At 39.5% G+C, this 24,035-nt stretch overlaps 1 protein-coding gene across 1 annotated transcript; it reads left to right on the top strand.

The window, feature by feature from the left end:
* The first annotated feature begins 926 nt into the window (after positions 1-926).
* On the top strand, positions 927-23,736 carry LOC121509523 (NLR family CARD domain-containing protein 3-like). Its single transcript, XM_041786959.1, has 13 exons — positions 927-1,001; positions 2,926-3,087; positions 3,199-3,297; positions 10,473-10,583; positions 11,455-11,556; positions 11,679-11,757; positions 11,896-12,124; positions 15,851-17,672; positions 17,757-17,930; positions 18,022-18,195; positions 19,281-19,448; positions 19,628-19,674; positions 20,765-23,736. The coding sequence occupies exons 2-13, from the start codon at positions 3,011-3,013 to the stop codon at positions 21,301-21,303; spliced, it is 3,621 nt and encodes a 1,206-aa protein (XP_041642893.1). The 5' UTR covers positions 927-1,001; positions 2,926-3,010; the 3' UTR covers positions 21,304-23,736.
* Positions 23,737-24,035: the final 299 nt, after the last annotated feature.

The raw sequence follows: 24,035 nt of genomic DNA, 5'->3' as shown, positions 1-24,035 counted from the left end.
CTGCCTGTTGCTCACCTCTACCAACCTCAGCTGTTTTCTTCTTATTTAGAATTAAAAACTCTGATGGGCTGCATGGTGGCGCAGGGGTTTGTGCTGTTGGCTCACAGCAAGAGGGTTCCTGGTTTGCTTCCTGATCAGGACCTTTCCGTGCAGAGTTTGCGTGTTCTCCCCGTGCAAGCGTGGGTTCTCTCCAGGTACTCTGGCTTCCTCCCACCACCAAAAACATGCTCATTAGGTTAACTGGTGACTCTAAATTGGCCATAGGTGTGAATGTGAGTGTGTCTGATTTTCTGTCTCTATATGTCAGCCCTCTGATTGACTGGCGATCAGTCCAAGGTGTACTCCACCTAATGATAGCCCCCCCCCCCCGAGACCCCCAAAGAGATAAACGGTATAGAAAATGGATGGGTAGAACTCTGATAGAAATTGCACTCTATAAGGTGTATTTACTAAACATTTAATCAGTATTGCAGTATATTCTCTCACTGTTGATCAATTTTACATGATAATGGAGCTTATCTGTTGACAGGCTGCACCTTTGCACATCTGATATGAACATTAAAAGTTTGGTTAGGTACTTTTAAAATTTGCCAAGAAAAACTTTAGAAATTAAAACCGATACTATTGTGACAAGGAAGCTGTCAAAAGGTGAGCAACGCGTCCTGTGGTCTGTTTTTTCTCTCCATTCAGGAGGCGAGCAGCAGTATTTTGAACAAGCTGCAGGCATTAAAGAGACTATACTGTAGTCAAGATGGTGAAACTGCATGGATAACCCTCTCTAAATTAAGTGCAAAACATAAATCTGTTAGATGCACATCAGACTGTGTTTTGAAAGCTCAAATGTTTAATTCCTGTCACATCCTAACCTGTTATCTTTGCCTCAAGGATCATGTGACTTCCATCATTTCCTCTTACAGTTAAACTGAGGTATTTCCTGTTGGTGGGAGGTCTTCACTTTCTGCTGTTGTGACACAGTTCTTTTTTGGCGTGTTAAAGCTTTGGTAAGTGACTCTTTCATTGCTTTTAAGAGTTTTTGTTAAATTGCAGAACAGCCGTGAGCTTATACTTAGCCACCAGGTTTATTTAGCAGCTCTGAGAACAGATATTGTGAGATTTCCTCTGCGCAATAGAGAGTTAGCTGCATATTATTATCAGCATGCTAACACTGCTAATGCTGACAGGGCACACAAGGACATCTGGGGGAGAAGTGGCTCTACATCATAAAAAAGCAATTTCAATGGTTTGGATAACTGACTAGGTTAAAAAGTATGGAAAAAATATACTACATGCAAAGAGAACACTGCAAAACAAGTCACAGGGACACTTCATGTTGCATGTTTTGCCATAACATATTACCAGTTCAACATTTTGATGTGTTACTCACCAAGTAATACATAGTATGATGCAATGTGACTCTATGTAAAATGGCCAACAAATCAGACACACCCAAGTTCAAACCAAAATCTCCAGGGACGCCACATTCATATCAATGCAAAATAGCCACTGGAGTACATGATCAAGTATTTTTTAATGTAGTATAGTTAATGCCTGGTTAAGGTGAAGTAAGGTCACTTTATTGAATACCCATTGACAGATTCGTTTTACAATGAGTGAGTCAACTGCCTTTCACACACAACCAACGTCACAGGTCAGGACAAAACATGATGAAATGATGAGATTGTTCAAAAACTTAAAAGATTAACCCCAACAAAAACAAGTCAAAACAAGAAAAAAGATCAGGGGAAATGAAAGCAGGATAAAAGTAAGAACATAACATGGCTCTGTAAAAATGAGGTATGTAAAAGTAAGATAAAGGCAAGAGTGTACCTCAGATAAGTAAAAGCATGGTATGTTAAAACAAGATAGGAAACTTGCCAACACTAAAACAAGATTTAGAAAAGGAAAGTAAGATACAAAATGCAAATTACAACAAATAGTCAATAAAAAACACAAAGTTTGCTACTAAATCATTAGAGCTGTATCACTATGACTTGTTTGGCTCACTGATGGCTGCTGGAACAAAGCTGTACTTATATCGCTTAGTTTTATAGGCTGTTACTTCATACCTATGTCCAGGAGGAAGAGGCCGAATTTCAGTATGTGAAGGGTGGGAGTCGTCTTTAAGAATCGAACCAGCTGTCTTCTGTCAGGGTCTGGTAAAACGGTCTCTGGGCTTTTCTGTGACTCTCAAATCAGCTATGTGGACCATTTCACTATTTGGTTACTAAACCAACTTGGTCCAAGGTATTTAGAAGTTTAAACACACTCCCACTGTTGGTCCCTTTAAAACAGTGGCTTCTTGTACCTGGGGCAGTCTCCTGAAGTCAATAAGCATGTCCTGTTAGCTAAAAGTCCCAAATCCAGCCCACAAGATGTTTTTTATTACTTAGATTAAATTGGTCTAAAAGCTGTAAGGAGTTATTAAATATATATTGAAAGACTGAAGACAGTTCATTTGCACATGATATGAGCAGTTGACCACAAATGTCAGGTCAATGACTCTGGTTAATGTAAAAGAGCTAATTGTCTTTAATTTTGTGACTCACTTCCTATATTCTTTGCTGAAATCAAATGTGTCAAATCGGGGATAGAAACAATCAGGAACATTTGCAATTAGAAGCACTTATTGAAGAAATTCTCAAGGCACACTAGTGTGCCTAAGCACACCATCTGAGAACCACTGCAGTATGTCGTGTGTTTGATTTAGGGGTGTAATGGTTTGGTTTGGGCATCAGTACCAGCAGCTATAAACAGGGGTGGTTAGTCATTTGCAGAGTCCTTAGAAAAACCATTAAAATCTTAAAACCAATCTTAAATTTTACCAGAAACAAATGAATGGGGCACTAGGATAGGAGTTTTGTTCTTTCTTCCTTCTTCCAGAGTTGAATCAAAGGCATCTTCTCTTTCTCTCTGTGTCCCTCACAGCTGAAACTCTAAAATCTCTGACTGGATGTGAGAACAGCAGCTGAACTACATCAGCTTTGTTTTATGGCAGCAGGGGTGTTCTGCAATGAATCAGTGTGAGGACCCAGAGGAGGGGGCCCCTGCCTCTAAAATTCCTCGTTTTGAGGAACGTGAAGCCCTGAGGTGAGATGAGGACACATCAATCTATCATCATCTCTCACACTCAATGTCACATCTGCTGCTCAACTGCTGAATATCAGCTTAAATGAATAAAAATGCTTTTTTTTAAATCAGGATGAACAGAGCAGACTCTCCTGGACCCAGCTGTGTGTCCATGAAGAGTGATCAGTCTAAGGATTTCTTTATTTACTTTGGACATCCCCCTGATGGAAGGTGAGTATTGAAAACTGACATTAATGATCTTCTTCTCCTGATGTCTGTGGGTTGAGAATGGAAGGATCCTAATTCCTGCTCTATTCAGGGATCCGGATCATATTGTTCTATTCATCAAGAAGAGCCAGCTCTTTTGGCTCCCATATGGCTCTTCATTCAGTACTACTTTGGCTTTGAAATTAGAAACATTAAGCATTTTGACCTATGATTGATTTAACTGTATGCTATTTTTGTTTCCAATAACTTTTGGACTAATCCTTCTGTTCTCAGAATAGCAAAAATTTTACATAATGGTTGATATAAAACTATATTTTTTAGACCATTTAGCACCAGTTCTATGACTTTTAATATGTCGAATGCTGCAATGTTGTTTTATATAAAAACACAAAACACAGAGTGAGTAGTATTCTGTGATTTCAATTAAGATAAGAAAAAATAAATAAAATAAATAACAATTTTTGGTCAAAATATTTCCCAAATTAATCAAACTCTAAATGGAGCATTAGGACAATAACTAAACCATGAAAGAAATAGATAGAATAACTACATTTTACATAGCGTTACACAACCAGGTACCGTCCTTATTTATAGGGAAGTTTTTGTTACTGGTTACTGGAATGTACACGGCTATATTTTCTCCTCTCTCGCTCTCTCTGTGTGGCGAGCGAATGGTACGGGAGGCCCTGAGCGATGTCACACCCCCCTCCCCTCCTGATTGTTATCGCATCTGATTGGCTACACAGAAACATGTGACCACAACACAGAGACATCTGACCAACAACAGTGCTAATGTTAGCGGACCGTTGAGGAAGAAATATCCTCCTTTTATTTTGTGCTGTTTTGTGCGGGGAGAGGACACATCACCACCCAGGCGTTCCCAAAGTGACACCTGAGCTAAACGCTAACGCACTGGCAGGCCCTGAACATACTGGACAAGCCAAGAGAAATTATCGGAAACCCATACCAAAGCAGACCAGGGGTATAGCAAAAACATGTTTTCTGTCATGGAAAGTGGGTTGCTGTCTGCATGTGTTTTAATGAAGAGACGATGACCAGTTCAGACAAAAGTGCAGCTGCGTCTCAGTCCCAGCTAATGACTGCACTAGCAGACCTTGTCTCTCACAAAAAATAACCCTTTCCCTGTAACTATCATATAATCATGGCGAAGGGAGGTGGCAGAATAGTGACATCGTTTTCTGTTGCAGAAAGCTTTCCATGTTGGTCTCAGTGCCAACTGTAATGAAGAAATGCTGGACATTTCTGACAAAAGTGCTGGTCTGGCTAAGGCCAAGCTAACTGCTCCGTTAGCAGCCAATTGTATACAAGCATTCACATAACAAGTAACACTTCCCCCCTTAACTATCACACACTCATTATGCAGCAGGTTGGCAGAAGAGTGAAAACACCCTTTCTGTCACAGAAGGTTTTGTGATGCTGTCTTCGCTTGTTGTAATAAAGAAATGTCCAGTTTTGACGAAGTGCTGCTGTGACCAATTCAGAGCTAATCGCTCCAAGCAGCTGTTGTACACAAGCATTCACACAACAAGTTACCTTTTCCTCCTCAACTATCGCATAGTCATGCTGAAGCAGGTCAGCAGAAACGTAAAACATCATTCCTAACATGAAAGGCTTATAGGGTTGGTTGTTTTTATTCTTTGTCATACAGAAATGTGGCCCAGTTCTGGTGAAACAGACACAATGCTAAAGCTATATCTGAGTATTTAGAGCAGTGGAGGCAGCCATCAGAGGGCTTTCAGCACAAGTAAACCCCATCCATAGTACAACTATGTACTGTATGTATGGCTCTAGTTACCATAGTGGAGGCAGCCATTACCGAAAGCATTCGGTACAAGCAAATCCAACTCTGTATGGTAGGGCTCTGAAAGTAGCATCACTCAGTCACTCAGTCAGTCAGCCGCAGACAGACCCATCTACACCGCTTTCCACATTTTACCCATTTTTACCCTATTTCACCATTTGATATGCCAATTTTTACTAGTTTAACAGATTTCTGCAAGTATCTGCCTATTTTTTCTTTCTCAATTAACCATTTTTTTTGCCAATTTCAAGCAATTTCAGCCACATTTTAACACAGTTTTTCCTCTATTTATGCCCATTGTTGCCACTTTAAGCATTTTTTGCCTTTTTGCCATTTTTATCTAATTTTTGCCACTTCTAACCCATTTCTGCTACTTTTAAAATCCAGTTTCACCACCTTTTCTACCATTTCTGCCATAATGAACCCATTGTAGCAATTTTTAAATCATTTTAATTCTTATTTTAACAAAAGAGATTACATTTTTAATAAGGATATTTACTACATGAATGATTAAAAAAGCTATTTGTTTCCTTGATAAAAGTGGTCATTTTTCAGGTTAAATATGAAATATGGATATCACAGCTTAACTTTACAGTTCTTCCATTTATCCTCCTTAATGAGCAGCCTTGTCTGCACATAACTATTCTTGAATGTTCATGGCTGTGTTCAACCAACTTCAGGTACAGCTGGGGTCCCTGGTCTCTGGCACCTTTATTTTGGGGGTCACAGCCTGAAAAGGGTAAGAACCCCTGATTTAAAGTATCATAACAGAGAGATTTGTACCAGAAAACTGTCTTTGTCTCCTTTCTGGCACAGAGCCAGGCAGCTGAGCTCTACCCAGAGTTCACCTTAAGATCAGGAGTCAGGCTAATTGCTGGAGTGCTTGTCTATTTTTAAGTGGAACCAGCAGAAACAAACATCTTACCTGCTGAAGGTGTTTTTTAATCAATAATTCATTTGTCTTTAATCCTGGATGGTTAAAAGAAGCAGACTTTGGCTGTCGCTCTCCAAGCAGAAACAGTTTAATCCCTCATGTCTGTTAGCATCAAGATGCTTAAGTTTAGATAAGTGTCTGATGATAGACATGTCCTATTCCTACTAAACCTGTCACAATAAAGCCTACAATGCTTATCATCATTGGAGCCTTTTATTTTGAAGAGTAACAGAAGGAAATGGAGTGTTTTCAGTAGATAGTTATTCACAAAATTGTCTCAAAATCAGAAAAAAACTTCATATAACTCATAAAATGAAATACAAATCTGATCAAAATCTTAAGACCAGTTGAAAAATTGCAAGAATTTACATTTTGCACTGTTGGATCTTAAGAAGGTTATAAGTAGAGCTTCAATGCAAAAAGAAGAAATGGGAGTGAGACAGAAAAATTCTTTAACCATCGCTCCCTTGGAATTTTTAATTCCATCTGTCCTTGTTTGTCCATATTCTGGACACACAGAAAACTATTAATAAAATAATCATTAAAAAAGAAAAATTCAAATGTTACACCCTTTTTATGCCAGTTATTGTAAACCATCTCACTGATATTTTTTATGGTAAAAAAAAAACACAAAACACCATATTTCCCATATAAAATGATCTAGAATAAAAAAACAAAAAACTTTTTTTTCAGTAGAGTCTGGGCCATGTCAGTGATGAGTAGTAAAATTGATTTTGATGCATTAAAATTTTTTATTGGAATGCCAAATTCCATATTTTAGCTCCATCTGTCCTTGTTTTTCCAGAAAACGGACATGCAGATAGGTGTTAATAAAATTATCATTTTTCAACATTTTTTTTACTTTTACTGATTAAATCTCTTCCACAACTTCAACCCTGACTACTAAAAGAAAAAAATAATTCAATGTTACACCCTTTTTATGCCAGTAATTGTACACTATGCCTATGACTTGGATTCAGTGAGATAGCATCAATGCATGGATATCCATGCTAACCAGATGAGTCTATTGGAGTGAAAAACACGCCAGTTTTACCATCCTTTTCTCAAGCCTCCTCCTCTACCAAATCATATGCGAGTGAATGTATTTGTTCATGTTAGGTTTATTTTGTGTACAGGCATAAAAAAATCTGAGGATATATGTAGGATATGAATCACGAACACGCACATTTCCACCTCTAAACAAAATATGACAGCGATTACGCTAATTATACGCATATATAAATTTATTGCATATTTGAGATATTATATAGTCTCTCCTATTGATCGAAAGGACCCATGCATCCTAATGTAAGTCCATCCACTTGCTATGAAGTGAGGGCAAAGTTGAAATTGTCAAAATGTCTCCCTTTCTTAGTCCCAGACCGCAGAACTCGGAAGAATCATTTTTGACTTTAAATACTCCACTCACGACATGTCTGGTTGTAAAAATAGATTCGCACCCAAGCACACTTGTAGGAGCAAACAAACTTTTCCTTACATGTATGCCCATGTATGTAGCCCACTCTCAGACATCCATATCCATGAATTGGTTAATTTTTAATTCTGATGATGTTTAGTGGGTGAAATAGCGCTTCAAACACTCTGAGTCCATGGAAGAAATCCTGCATGCACATTGCCGAAGGGGTTAAAATGGTGCGCTGGCCCAATCTGCTGGATCACTGTGGAATAGTGAAATTTAGATCCCTGGTGATCGAGTGACTGCATAGAGACAGTTTCTATAAGTTGTTTTAGTGCCATAGACACACATTAAAAAAACATGTTTTTAATGGAAGTCTATTGTCCAGATTTTAGACAAAAAAGGATGGATGGAGCTATCTGGTCTCAGTAGAGTTCTATGGGCGACGCTTTTTTTTTTCTTCAATATGAAGAAAAATAATAACTTTGGCCAAATTTGATGCCTCAATCTATAAAAATGTGACTATCAACTAAAAAAATGATGATAAAAATGATGAATGTCCTCAAAACGGACATAGTAGCATCCGAGGGTTAAGCTCTAAACTGGCTGCCTGTTAAGAAATAAATGTGATTGTTTCTCTGGGAGATGACATAGAGAGCTGACAAGTCCAATAGAGCACATAGATGATTCCTCCAAGAGGGTTGGAACTTTTTTTTTTAATCTGAGAAGATCATATTTCTCCTGAGTGTGTGGCTTCAGCTCACATGACCACACCTTCCTAGAGCAGAATTCACTGCCTCACTTTTCATGATTTTGAACCTAATTTTATCAACTTAGAAATGGTTTGGTTTAGGGATGTCCTGATCCCGATCACATGTATTGGATCGGGGCCAATACTAAGCATTTTTAATTGATCGGTGATCAGCAATTTGATCCGATCAGCCCAGCCAATCATTTACGTCAGTTGCCGATGTAATGGAATACAATTTACGACAGGCCGTAAACGCACCACTAACAACAAAGCAGCGGTAGCATCATTGGCTTTCATATGTTAAAAATGTCAGCGGTGTGGAAAAACTTCAAACTTGAGAGCAAGAACAGTCCAACGGCCACATGCAGCATCCATAATACGACTGTTTCACGAGGTGGTAGCAGCAGAGCTGCATTTAACTCTACAAATTTGATCTGTCATCTCTGATCAAAACATGCAGCAGAATACAGGGACTTTACAAGAGCAACAGGCAGCTTCACTGAAGATACACACTCTGGACTTTAAGAGGAGGGATAAATACCCTTGAGAGAGTGACAAGGCAAAAAAGATAGCAGAAAAAGTGGTCGAGTTCATCGCTTTGGACAACCAGCCCATCTCCGTGGTTAAGAATTTGGACCCATGCTATACCCTGCCGTCTCGACATTAAATTACTGACACTGCTTCATCGGAGAAGATGTACAACAAAGTATGTGATAGCATACTAGAGAAAGGCAACTTCACTGCTGTTAGCTTTACTACAGACATTTACAACTCAGATGTTTGCCCCATTTCACTGCTGAGTCTCTGAGAAATAAAAGTGAGGGGGGAAAAAGTGATGTAGCAGCTGTAGTCGCACTTTAGAAATGTCACTGAAATAACAAGAGTGCCTTGTATTTGGGTTTTATTCCAGTGTTAAAGTTTTGGTTTACATCTCAGACTATTTGAATCTGTATGATTCATATATTTTTGATCCTATTCAAGTTAAACTGTTTACACCACTTTGACGTGGAGTTGGGATGTTTTGAATTCATTTCTGAGTTCAGTTTTTGTTGTGACTACTAGATTCAAGTTAACTTCTAAGTGGAATTATAATATTTAGACTTCATTTATTGAATTCATATGTTATTGTGACTATTGACTCTGTTACACCACCTCTAAGTGAATCTGAGATTTTTTGAGTTCACTTTTTTGACTGCTCAGGTCATTCAGCTGACCACTTTAAGTGGATTTTGATTGTCTGATTGAATATTAAGCCCTGTGCTAAGTGAATATGTAAATTTACTTTTTGACAGATAATTAAAGTGAAACAGAGCTATGACACCATTCTGTGCAGAAATGTGATTTTATGTTTTTTTACAACAATATTGGCTGTACTGAGTTAAATGAAATAAGTTTGAGATATCTAGTAGTAACAATTGAAACTGTAATCTAGGTAATTATGAGTATCTGGTTGGGACACAGTATCGGCAGATATTCAATATTAAAAAACAGATCGGGATTGGAGGCCAAAAATGTTGATCGGGACAACCCTGGTTTGGTTATTTCAATTAAATTCAACTTTACCTATATAGCACATTTAAAAAGGGTTAATAAAGGTGTTTCACAGTATACAAGGAAAAAAACATCTTGGAAAAAAATGCTCTCTCTCCATCAGCCTTTCTTGTTTTCGACAGTGTGTTTGCAGAGAATGCAGCAGCTGCCTGGTGTGCGCCGTGTGCTCTGCAATGTGTCCTTTTAACAATGCTTCTTTTTGCCAGAAAGGTTGTTCAGTGTGCCTCATTTAAATAATTTATTGCATTATATTAACCTTCAATTTTGCTTGAATTACATAAAGTTAATAATTAATAGGTGAAACTGTGTGTTTGAAAGTGTTTTTCCAAAATTGCCCACCAGTTCCCATTCTGTGGGCCCAGTAAGACCTGCTTGTGGGTCTTACTGGCCCATGGGCCTTAAGTTTGACACCCTGCACTAAGGCATCTCCTCTACATTTAAAAAAAAAACTGAATTTAGATTTTTTGGGTCATCTACTCTGCCAATTTTACAACCAGTAAAAACTAGCTTGTGACCAGATTTGGTAATGACCATACAGTATGTGTTGAAAAGGCTGCTATAAAAGAGGAGGAAGAAACTAGTCAGAGTTTATTTATCTGCTTCCTTACTAAAGATTTTCTGTTTGTTAGTTTTAACTAGGACTGTCTGTTTTAGTACATCGTTGTTGTAAATGTACCTTTAATCCGCTGTTTGTTTGTTTTAGGATAAATAATGAGAGACCAGACTCTCCGGGACCCAGCTGTGTGTCCATGAAGAGTGACTGGTCTAAGAATCTCAGTATTACCTTCAAAGATGGACCGCCTGCTAATGAAAGGTGAGGGTGGAAAACTGATGTTTGATGTTTTTTATGACGTCCATATTACTGTATCCTTTACGTTTACTGTGCTCTCTCCTACAGTCAGCTTGCTCGCTGTTTGGCTATCTTTCCTTTCTACTTCTCATGCCTGCTTGGCTGGTCATTGTGTCCCCACGCAAAACAGTTTGTCTGTATTTAAGCATTGAGCATATTCGTGTTTCAAGTCAGAGAAAATCTGGTGAGATAATCTTTGAAATTCATCTGAAAATTTGGCATTTGCTGACTTCGGCCAAAACAAGATCAACACAATGATCTTGTAGTATGTGGCCCACTTCAGGCTCAACATGATCATAATGTACAGTGTTTGTGTGTCTTTCAAAAAGCACATTCAACCACCAGAGCAGCAGCTGATTTCCTGTGCATGTGTCATGAAGAGTGCAGTCATAGATCTCAGAGCTCTTGTGTGGTTTTTGTGACAGAGATGAGAGTCGGATGCCATAGTTTATGGTGATCTGCTATCATGCAGTCTCTTGATGTCATTGTCCAGCAGAAGGACCACCTCTTGTTGAGATCTGTCTATGGCCTCTTGAGGGAATTATCTTCATAAATGTCTGTTTGCATTATACCAAGTTCTTACTCAGTGAATATGCAGATCGGGTTTCTGAAGTCTCTGTAATGGGTGGCTTCTTTTTGACATGTGTTTTTATGTACAAGTCTTTTACCTTCAACTGCTGATTTAATAGATCTTGACTAGCACCATGATTCTGTATTCTCTGTTTGGGATTGGTACGCGTTCTAGTTGATGGAAAAATGTTTTTTATTGTGGGTGTCTAAATTAAATCCGTCTTTGGTAAAAATGTTCTATTGATCACCTGGTTGTTTGTATCAGGATAAAGACTGAGAAACCAGACTCTCCTGGACCTAGCTGTGTGTCCATGAAGAGCGACCAGTCTAAGGATTACTTCATTTACTTTGGACATCCTGATGGAAGGTGAGAACTGAAAACTAACATTTATCTCTCTTGCTCTCTCTCCTGAGTAAATATACATGCCATGAAATCACCATCTTAAAGCTGTGCCATAAGTTGTTCTAAATTTAATGTTTTCCCCACAGAGTGCAGCAGGAGGACTCAGAGGTTCACACTGACCAGTCAGACCTGCAGCATCAAACAGACCTGGACTCCACATTTAAGGTGTGAACATGTTTGAAATGGACAACAATAACCAGTAATTGAAAGCTTAATCCTTGTTCTGTTTTGACCAGTAGACCTTAAGACTGATAGACTAATTAAATCAGTATACATTGACTATTATGTCGTATTTTGTTTCAGCTGCTGGAGATGAACATCACCACCTTTGTGAAAAGTGAACTAAAGAGACTCCAGAGGGCTTTGACTCCAGATTACCCAGCATGCTTTTACAGTAACAGTGAGGATGAGGAGGTTTTGGATAGAGAGGATAAAGAGCAAAGGAGATGCAGCAGAGATGCTTTAATGAACATCATTTTGCACTTCCTGAGGAAAATGAAGCAGGAGGAGCTGGCTGACCTTCTGCGGAACAGTAAGAGGAAGTTAACTGATTTAACATTATTAAAAAGTATTTAGATCTTTTTAAAATTAATTTTAATACAATGCAGACAAATATGTCAGGTTTGTGGATCTTTGTCCTCTACTGATCATAAAGGAAATAGTCTAAATTGACACTAAAGAAAGAGATATTAAATATATTACGCACTGAATAGGCATGCATCAAAAGTGTGAGGGGATCACACAGGGCATTCACTGAGAATGAATCAATCAGTAATGTGACAGATGTTTGGATGGCTGAATCAGTCAGTGCTGGGCCAGGTGTTTGGGTGGCTGAATCAATCAGGGCTGGGCCAGGTGTTTGGGTGGCTGAATCAATCAGTGCTGGGCCAGGTGTGTGTGGCTGAATCAATCAGGGCTGGGCCAGTTGTGTGTGGCTGAATCAATCAGGGCTGGGCCAGTTGTGTGTGGCTGAATTAATCAGGGCTGGGCCAGGTGTGTGTGGCTAAATCAATCAGGGCTGGGCCAGGTGTGTGTGGCTGAATCAATCAGTGCTTGCAAGGTGTTTGGGTGGCTGAATCAATCAGTGCTGGGCCAGGTGTGTGTGGCTGAATCAATTAGTGCTGTGCCAGGTGTGTGTGGCTGAATCAATCAGTGCTGTGCAAGGTGTGTGTGGCTGAATCAATCAGGGCTGGGCCAGGTGTGTGTGGCTGAATCAATCAGGGCTGGGCCAGGTGTGTGTGGCTGAATCAATCAGGGCTGGGCCAGGTGTGTGTGGCTGAATCAATCAGTGCTGTGCAAGGTGTGTGTGGCTGAATCAATCAGGGCTGGGCCAGGTGTGTGTGGCTGTATCAATCAGGGCTTGGCCAGGTGTGTGTGGCTGAATCAATCAGGGCTGGGCCAGGTATGTGTGGCTGAGTCAATCAGTGCTGTGCCAGGTGTGTGTGGCTAAATCAATCAGGGCTGGGCCAGGTGTGTGTGGCTAAATCAATCATATTAGCATCACTTTCACATACAGACTTCATTTTTGCTTTAAAATGTAGACAAACTCTTCAACTATTTAGGAATGATTCACATTATTGATATCTTTTACAGATTTCTTATAATCACTGATCAAACTTCATGAATATTTAAGCTCTCTCAGACATTTACAATGGGGGTAAATTAAGACTTAGAGTGATGATGTCACACTTACAGAAGCTGTGTGAAATAGAGGCAGAACTTCCCGAACAAACTGCTCTCCTAAAAAAAAAATTTGGTCCCATCTTCGCCCATTTTTGCCATTTTTTTCTTCCAACTTTCACCCATTTAATTTTAAATACCACCCTTTTCCTAGTTTTTGCCCATTTCAGCCACTTCTTGTTGCCACTTTATCCCTTTTTTGCCTCTTTTCACCAATTTTTTTGTGCCATTTTTCACCCACTGAAACTACCTGTTGCCTTTAAATACCACTTGCCTCCTCATTTTTTGCCACATTTGGACCATTTTATGTCACCTATAACTAATTTTTTGTCTCTTCTTACCCATTTTTTGCTACTTTCTGACCCATTTTCCACTTTTTGTCCCTATTCTCACCCCTTTTCACCCATTTTTGTTGCTTTTTGACCATTTTTGCCACCTTTGACTTATTGTTATTGTACTTCAAGCTGTTTTTGCTTCACCTCTGAGATTTTGGCTCTTGCAAAGCTGTTTTTCATTAATTTGGCTCAGGGTTAAGTAACATTGCTTTGAACAATATCTCCACCATGTTTAGCACAATCTCACACACCTTCAGCCTTTAGACTCAAGAGGCTACTCTGTCAATAAGGCAGTGTTCAATATTTTTGTTAACTAAATTCTATATTTTGAGCAATGATATCCATTCTTCACAAATTAGTACTGCTCTCTTCAGCCACTGAATGCCATTTTCAGCTAGTTTTACGCTATTTTCAGCTATTTCTATCCTATATTCAGCTATATTAAGGCTACTTTCAGCTATTCTTAAGCTATTTTCAGCTCTTTTTAGGCTATTTTCAGCTTTTTTAGGCTACTTTCAGCTATTTTTTTATCATTTTTTGCTGTTGAATGCCATTTTTAGCTACTTTTATGCCATTTATGCTATTTTCAGCTACTTTGTGCTTTTAGCTATTTTCAGCAGTTTTTCCACAATTCAGCTCTCAGCATCCCCTCACAATTTCAGCTGAAATTGCAATTTTGATCTAGTTTTGCTTTGGTATTCGCCTTTTCCCATATATCGCTTGCGATGTAGTAGTTATCCTTCTAGGATAACTTTTTGAATCCCGCTGTCTGCATTTGTGTCCCACTGCCCTTCCCTCTTTACAAAAAGGTCATTATTGCTAGTTGAACCTTTGATGGTGGATAGTGAAGGACTTAAAACCTTATTTATACCTCATATTAACAGCAAGAGGCATCAATTGTGGACATTTTATAGCAAAGGTGAGGATACACCTTTTCTTTTTCAAGACATTTGCAGAAGAGCTCACACCAGCTTGGTGCCCTGGCTTCCAGCAGTCTGTGGATTCACACACAATCCCTTCCCTCTGGACAAAATCTACTATTATTCCTGTTCCAAAGAAACCCTGCCCTTCTGTAACCAATGATTTAGACCTTCAGCTTTAAAGACCCTGTAAAGTGAAATCCAAAATGTGTGTCTTAACCAAACGACAATCTCCAGTCCTGAAAATGGAGCCAATGCGAAAATGCAAAAAAATGCAATACTGCGAGTGTCCACTTGAAGCTGGCTACAGGAACAACCGGATCTGAATATCTGTTAAACAGCGTTTTTACACTAGAAATAAACTGGTTTACAGCCTGGCTCAAAAAACCAAACATGTCTCATTAGCTACTGTCTTCTTATGCTCTCACTGTACAGGTGTTGAATTTTTTTTTTTAGCACAATGGTTTAGATAATGTTTAGGAAAAATCTCACTCCGGCCTGATTGGTTTGTCTTGTTTGATTAATGAGACGAACCAACAGGGCACACTGAAAGGCAGAAGCTACATTTCTGTGAACCAGAATGCTAGCGAGCTAGCTAGCAGACAGGAAGATGCGCTTAGTGGGCGGGCCGTAAGGTTGATCCAAAAGTAGGACGGCACGGGTTGGTGAAATTTTGGTGTCGTGATTGATGACCAGCTAACATTTAAGGTTCATCTGGCCTGCCGTTGATTGCTCAGTCTTGCCAATTTACCCTCTTTAACATCAAGAGGATCAGACTCTACCTGACAGAGCATCAACACAGCTGCTGGTTCAGGCTCATGTAATATCATGCATTGATAACTACAACTCATTACTGGCAGGCCTCCCTGCATGCATTTAAGCCTCCTCAGAAAATCCAGAAAGCAGCAGCACATCTTGTCATTAACCAACCCAGGACAGCTCATATCAATCCACTCTTCATCTCTCTACACTGGCTTCAGATCCATCAAATTCAAAACTCCAAAAATTGCTAAATAAGCATTAACTAAAACTGTTCCTGTTTACCTGGACATTGTCAGAGTTAGAAATAATGATTTTAATGAAAAATGTTCTTTAAAACTTGCCTTCAAAGAAAAAAAAAAAACACCTTTTGCAGCAACTACTTTCCTTTGGAAAACAAAGAAATTTGCCAGTAATCTTAAACTTTTGAGCGGTAGTGTATGTATGTGTGTAGGTGCTGGTTTTCAAAAAAGCTTATTAAACAAGCACTAGTTGATGAAGAGGTTGTTCCAAAAATACTGCATGATCCACTCACAGTTTTTTATATGTTACTTGTATATTCAGGAACTCAAGATGCTGTGTGCCGACATAAACTAAAGTCTAACTTGAAGAGGAAGTGCCAGTGTGTGTTTGAGGGGATTGCTAACGCTGGAAACCCAACTCTGCTGAATCAAATCTACACAGAGCTCTACATCACTGAGGGAGAAAGTCAAGAGTTCTATGATGAACACAAAGTCAATCAGAATGAAAAGGCATCCAAAAAAATGGACAAACCAGAATCAAAGATCTGTTGTGAAGACATCTTTAAAGCTTTACCTGGAAGAGATGAACCAGCCAGAACAGTGATGACGAAGGGTGAGGCTGGCATTGGGAAAACAGTCTTGACAAAGAAGTTCACTCTGGACTGGGCTGAAGATGAAGCCAACCAGGACATCCAGTTCACATTTCCATTCACTTTCAGAGAGCTGAATGTGCTGAGAGAGAAAAAGTTCAGCTTGGTTGAACTTCTTCATCACTTCTTCACTGAAACCAAAGAACTGGAAATCTGCAGGTTTGAAAAGTTCCAGGTTTTGTTCATCTTTGATGGTCTGGATGAGTGTCGACTCCCTCTGGACTTCCACAACAATGAGATCCTGACTGATGTTACTCGGTCAGTACCACTGGATCTGCTGCTGACAAACCTCATCAGGGGGAACCTGCTTCCATCTGCTCGTCTCTGGATAACCACACGACCTGCAGCAGCCAGTCAGATCCCTCCTGAGTGTGTTGACATGGTGACAGAGGTCAGAGGGTTCACTGACTCACATAAGGTGGAGTACTTCAGGAAAAAGTTCACAGATGAGGATCAGGCCAGCAGAATCATCTCCCACATCAAAACATCCAGAAGCCTCCTCATCATGTGCCACATCCCGGTCTTCTGCTGGATCACTGCTACAGTTCTGGAGGATGAGTTGAAGACCAGAGAGGGAGGAGAGCTGCCCAAGACCCTGACTGAGATGTACATCCACTTCCTGGTGGTTCAGTCCAAACTGAAGAGCATCAAGTATGATGGAGGAGCTGAGATTGATCCACACTGGAACCCAGAGACCAGGAAGATGATCGAGTCTCTGGGTAAGCTGGCTTTTGAGCAGCTGCAGAAAGGAAAGCTGATCTTCTATGAACCAGACCTGATGGAGTGTGGCATCGATATCAGAGCAGCCTCAGTGTACTCAGGAGTGTTCACACAGATCTTTATAGAAGACAGAGGAGTCTACCCAGACAAGGTGTTCAGCTTCATCCATCTGAGTGTTCAGGAGTTTCTGGCTGCTCTTCATGTTCACCTGACCTTCATCAATACTGGAGTCAATCTGATGGCAGAAGAACAAACAACCTCACTGATGTCAAGAAACTCTAGACCTGCAGAGACAAGTCTCTACCAAAATGCTGTGGACAAGGCCTTACAGAGTCCAAACGGACACCTGGACCTGTTCCTCCGCTTCCTCCTTGGTCTTTCACTAGAGACCAATCAGAATCTCCTACGAGGTCTGCGTTATCAGACAGGAGGTTCAGTGCCATCAGAATCAGGAAGTAGCTCACAGACCAAAACAGAAACCGTCCAGTACATCAAGACAAAACTCAGTGAGAATCTGTCTGTAGAGAAAAGCATCAATCTGTTCTACTGTCTGAATGAACTGAAAGATTACTCCATAGTGGAGGACATCCAGTGGTCATTGAGCTATGGAAGTATCTCCTCTGATAAACTGTCTCCTGCTCAGTGGTCAGCTCTGATCTTCATCTTACTGTCATCAGAAAACAACCTTGATGTGTTTGATCTGAAGAAATGCTCTGCTTCAGAGGAGGCTCTTCTGAAGCTGCTGCCAGTGATCAAAGCCTCCAACAAAGCTCTGTATGTATACACTAAACAATTAAGGTAAAATGCAATTTCTATTTTTTTCCAGTTATTTACTCTGTGTGCTTGTTTGTTCCTCAGGCTGAGTCGCTGTAACCTCACAGAGAAAAGCTGTGAAGCTCTGTCCTCAGTCCTCAGCTCTGAGTCCTGTAGTCTGAGGGAACTGGATCTGAGCAACAATGACCTGCAGGATTCAGGAGTGAAGCTGCTTTCTTATAGACTAAGGAGTTCACATCGTAGATTAATTACCCTCAAGTTAGTGCAATTCTGTGTTCAAAGAAATACTCACTGTTATATTTTTTCCGAGATCAGTTGTTGAATTTATTTTATTGTGATTAACATTCAGGCTAAATGGCTGTAACCTCTCAGAGAAAAGCTGTGAAGCTCTGTCCTCAGCCCTCAGCTCTCAGTCGTGCAGTCTGAGAGAACTGGACCTGAGCAACAATGACCTGAAGGATTCAGGAGTGAAATTATTGTCTCATGGATTAAAGATGAAGAACTGCATGCTGGAAACTCTCAGGTTAGTGTACAGCTGATTGAAGATGAATCTACCAGCATCAAGGAAGGGCTCGCCACTCTGTCAAAGACTGCACTATCAAATATTACAGCACTTTAAGAGAAATATCAATGGTAAATTCAGGGAATCTATGTCTATAACCTGAAGATATCTCTGTTTTCTTGGGAAGGCAATTAGATTTTTTGTAGACTTCACTGCATGAGCTCAGGAAGACTATCAAAAGCTGTTTACTGGGACCACTGCACATCCATGCATTTAAAAATTCTAGCTGTTGTCTACCACTCAATGAACCAACCATATTTGATTTGGTTTAGAAATACCATACCTTTTCTGGATCTAGGTCCAGGTCTCTTCAGTTCGTGAAACAATGAACTGTTACTAAGATAAATAGTTAAACATCAGCATGGTAAAAGTGACTCCGTCCTGAATTTTTTTTTAAGGAGCTGATGGCATCAACTTTATATTGGGTAAATGAATTCTTCATGCAAATTATGCTTCTGTTTCCACTTTCATATCATGTTTTGTGCTATTCTTATCTGGGATTTTAGTGTTTCGCAAATTATCACATTGTATTTTTATTTGCATTTTACTCAATGTCCCAATTTTTTTGAGGGGTTTGGGTTCAGTGGAATTGTATTTAGTGTTATTATAAACAATACCAATAATTAGATTATGAATCAGACTGACAATATTATTTTAAAGTCGGAGTTCGGTTGACACAAGTTTATGCAGGCAATGATCCAGAGGAACCTACAAAAGATGGAAACTCAGGAACAACAAAATTCAGCTCAGGAACTCTGAAAATATGGTCATCGACTTGAATAGAGCATTAATGCTGTGATATGACATGAATGTATATAGAAAGAAACAAATAAAGAGAGACAGGAGCTTGATGTCCCAGTTCCCTCCAAGCTCCAAGAAGCTCCAAGCTAGAGGGGGTGTACTCTTATCTAGTCTTTAGATAATGCTGAAGTAAAAGGGCCTCCTCATCCTTGATCCTTCATCCCTCTTGTATACCTTTCAAGTTTGTATAAATAATGAACAGGCCTTCATTCTGGGAATGTAATGTTCTGTGCTTGTGTGTGTAGTCTTTCAGGTTGTATAATCACAGAAGAAGGCTGTGCATCTCTGGCCTCAGTCCTGGGCTCCTCTCATCTGAGAGAACTGGATCTGAGTTACAATCATCCAGGAGAACAAGGAAAGAAGCTGCTGTCTTCTCTGCTGGAGGATCCACACTGCAGACTGGAGACACTGAGGTACATGATGGACTGACAGAAAACCAGATACAGTCAGACAGCTAGTTGAGCATAGTTTTACTGATCTCTTTATTGGTTGTCTGTTTAGTCCCTCATTCTCTCTTTGACAGTCTGTCCATGGAGGTGGTAACTTTAAAGGATGAGGAACTCTTGAAAACAACTTTTGTTTCTCTCTCCAGGTTGGACCATGGTGGACTGCACAGACTGAAACCTGGTCTTAAGAAGTGTGAGTTTGCTTATTTTGTTTTGTCAACTCTTGAAACACCGAAGTCTGTACCTCTAGAAAATAGCTAGTACTGCCACGGCAGGCAACCAGTCAAATTAGATTTGGCAGGACTCATCATCCAGGCAACCAGTCAGTTAGAAAACGGTGGGACTCATCACCCAAGTAACTGAGAAAATAGATGTCCATAAGAAATGCACAACGGAGACTGAAATACTGATTGGTAGAAAGAGGTAGCCTGTATGCTAGTACTGAGTGCTGTAGCAGGAAAAAGAACAAGCCTAGATGACACAACAGGAACAGTTGGATAACCACACCATTTTTTTACTTGTAAAAATATACATACTGGAATATAAAAAACATTAATTACATGTTATCTTACAGAAATGTAGAGACATTGGGGTTTTGTCGATCTTTTTTTAAATAAGTGATGCCAATGGGTACGTCAACATTACTTCCCCTCCATTGTGTAATGCAACAAAGAACAAACTGTTGGTTCCTCGGGGGCTCTAAGAAGGCAAAAGTGGAAACTATTAATCAGCATGATACTTTTAGAATGGAGATGATTGGGGAACAATCTGGAAGAAAACAATGTTGGCCCTGAGAGATGATTATGCCTCAGGTGGAACCATTACTTTTTCAAGGCTGTTTGTGTTTAGAATGGCTTGAAAATAGTGTGTTTAGGGGAGCAGGTGGCCTAGTGGTTAAGGCGCTCCCCATCTACGCGGGCGGCTCGGGTTCAAATCTGGCCTGAGACCCTTTACCGCATGTCTCTCCCCCCACTCTTGACCCTGTTTCTGACTCTATCCACTGTCCTCCCCTATCTAATAAAGGCACAAAAATGCCCAAAAATAAATCTTAAAAAAAAAAAAGAAAATAGTGTGTTTAACTGCTTAATATGAAGAAAAGGCAAGTATGCCGCTGGACCCCCTAAGGTTTGGGCTATGGCTGGGATATTTGCTCCCCTGTTAAACAGTAATTGGTGCTAACAATAAAATGAGTGCTTGATTGACTTTTACAAACTGTTTCGTTTTTTTAATTGAATGAATAGATGATTACTTGCAACTGTATTGTGCTCTCTGTCCTCTGTCAGACGCCTGTGAGCTTGAAGTCGACACAAACACAGTGAGTGGCATCCTGAAACTGTCTGACAACAACAGGATGATGACATATGTGCAAGAGAGTCAGCCATATCCTGATCATCAAGACAGGTTTGACAGCTGGTGCCAGCTGCTGTGTAGGACTGGTCTGACTGGTCGCTGTTACTGGGAGGTCGAGTGGAAAGGAACGGTTAACATATCAGTGACTTACAGGGGAATCAGCAGGAAAGGAGATGGTGATGCATGCTTTTTTGGAAGTAATGATCATTCCTGGACCCTCTTCTGCTCTGATAATAAGGGTTACTATGTCAGTCACAGTAAGAAAGAAACTAAAATCTCGCCCCCCTCCCCCACCTCTAACAGAGTAGCAGTCTACCTGGACCATCCTGCTGGCACTCTGTCCTTCTACACAGTCTCCACTGACACTCTAATCCACATCCACACCTTTAACACAACATTTACTGAACCGCTCTATCCTGGGTTTGGGTTAGGGTTCTTTTCTGGTTCCTTTGCCTCTCTGTGTTCTCTGTAGGTAAATAAACAAAAAAAAACAAAAAAAACGCAGTTGACTAAAAGTCAGCTCACTCTATTTACTCTGAAGAAGATCTGTCAAATTATATTTATTGTATTGCATTGTGTATTTTATTTCATATTTATCTTCTGCTCTTTGTAGCAGAATCAAGGCCTAAATCTGTGAGAAACCCCTTCCCTGTGGTTAATGTCTACAGCTTTTGGAAAATTCCTTGGGATTTCTATGGGAGGTCTGAGGACTCCCCTGTGTCCACAAACCACCCATCTTTGCTTATGAACCTTTCCCACCTAAAAAGCTTCCCACAGTAAGACACTGGACCTGACACTTTGTATAAATGACAGATCTCAAGAGAGATCAACACCTTAGAGTTGGAGATACTATCTGACTGGATAGCCAGAGCCATCTCACTGAGTCTGTGTCTTACCAAAGCCATAAAACTTTGACCTTTGAGAACTGACGAATCATAAAACAAAACCTTCCTACCTCTAAACAACAAAACCAGATGGTGATCATAAACAACTCCTGTTCTCTCTGCAAGACTCAAACTATATGGGCCGGAAGTCCCATAACTACTGTAAACATCATACAGTATTTTTCAACAGTAAATGTTTATATTCATTTGAGTTAGCTTGCATGAAACAGAACGATTTACCATATTTCTGTATCACTTCATATTATTGAGAAATTCATTTGTGATTTTAATTCAGTCTTTCATTGACCAACAGTGTCATCTACTGTCCAGTATTGGCTACACATCACAAATTCCCTTTTGTTTTAGTATTTAAGTGTTTATAAGTTAGCTATGTTTTTCATGTTTCTTTTTAACTGTGTGACAGTTTAATTGATGTTATATTATTGTAGAATTTTATAACCATTTCTGCTATTCCTACATGCTCTTATTGAATTACTAATTTGATGAAGAGTGGTTCTCAAGGTGATGTTTGAGCTCTTAGAGGAGGGAAAACTCATATGAAGACCCCTCACTTTTTCGTGTTAAGACAGTATGTATCAGAACTCACGGTCTTCAGCAGAGCCCAGCTTTATCTTCTTCAACTTCTTTGTCTTTCCTTCATCTCCTTAAGTTATCTAAGTAATTTTTTAGACTTCTCTGTGAACCACGTTTCCTTTTTTTGTTTCTTACAAGTCTGAGCCAGGTCCAATAATTTAATTGAACCTTAAACTTTATTTTGATCCAGCACAAATTCTTTAATTTTTTTTACAGCCTTTGCGCTAATTTTTGCAGCAGACTGAGTTTTTCTTTTCCTCACACATCCAGACTTCATCACTGATTTGATCTAATAATCAAAGTGATGACAACCGTCCTAAGACATTGATTTTGATATTAATTGGACGAATTAAGAACTTTTTTTTGGAATGAGACAAGTCCATCAGAATCCGTGGAAAGGATCCATCCTGCCGTGTTCGTCAGACTGTCTTCCCTGAGTGACCCACCCCGGCGCTGTTGCAGAACAAACCAGAACCAACCGATAAAAGATCAGATCCAGCTGATACCAACGGTAGCTCTGGAGTCCTCAGAACCTCCCCATACAGATCATCTCCTCGCCCTTTTTCTACAGCAAACAGTAGGATTCTGATCCATCTCATCAGGGTTGACAGTGTCTCCAATAGTTCTATTAAAACAATTAAATAATTCAGAACTATTTTTCCTAATTCTATGCCGTAAATGATCTTTTTCTTTATTCTCAAATCATCCACTCTCCATCAAACTAGATTTGCATCATTCCTTTATTATCACATTTAGTCATTTTCTGTTTATTTACTCACATCACATTCATATTAGCTATGTGATATATACATTGCATTTCTGTGATTTAATAATAAATCTTAAGGATGTCAGTCGTTGTCCAGAAATCATTATTAAGTTGGGAAGTGGGGTCACTGTCATGGGGGCTCATAACTTGAGGTATGAGATTGATTCATAATTAATAATTTAATCAAATAATTAAATTTTTAATTAATTAATCATTACAATTTTGAATTGGTTATTAAATAACCAATCCGCATAAGCGATGATGCCCTGTTAATATTGATACTATTCAAGCTTATTTAATATCACTTTATATCACTATATCTTCAATGTCTAAACTACTTATGATTGCATTTGTGCCTGTTCCACTATGCTCAGGATGTGTGTCTCGAAGGCAAAGGAGAGATCAACTCCTTGAAAAGAGCTGTTACAGGCTTCAAAGTGAAGCTCTTTGTTCACAGCAAAGTTCATCTGCAGGTCCTCAAGGTAGTCAAAAATCTAGGTAGTAATTGGCCTTCTGCTCTGAAATATGTCCAGGAGCTAAATAATAATTAGCAGTCTTTCTATTGGCTGCTGTGTGCCTCTGCCACTAATCTCTGTATAAAAAAAACAAAATTGTCATTTCTTTCAATGCAGTGACCCAGATTAAAGCACAAATCAACTGATGGACATTGTTGTGTTGAAAAAATTATTTTTAGTGTATGTGTGTCTGTGCATTAAACTTGAAATGAAGATGGGTCAGGTAGGATGTTAAGTACTTTAAAGACTTTAAAAGAAATGTGAAAACTAATCTTACATTCATTTTCACTTCTATGAACTCCTTGTACAATCCAAAGTGTTCTGAATGGTACTGCACTGCACTGAACCCAGAGTGGGTAGAGTACACAGTTACAGTACTCAAGTAAAAGTACTGTTACTTAATAATAATTACTCAAGTAGAAGTAAAAGTACTCATAAAAATAAG

This window comes from Cheilinus undulatus, linkage group 5, assembly GCF_018320785.1.
Source record: "Cheilinus undulatus linkage group 5, ASM1832078v1, whole genome shotgun sequence".
In the NCBI taxonomy this organism is placed as follows: Eukaryota; Metazoa; Chordata; class Actinopteri; order Labriformes; family Labridae; genus Cheilinus; species Cheilinus undulatus.
This window is presented reverse-complemented; position numbering and strand designations above follow the sequence as displayed.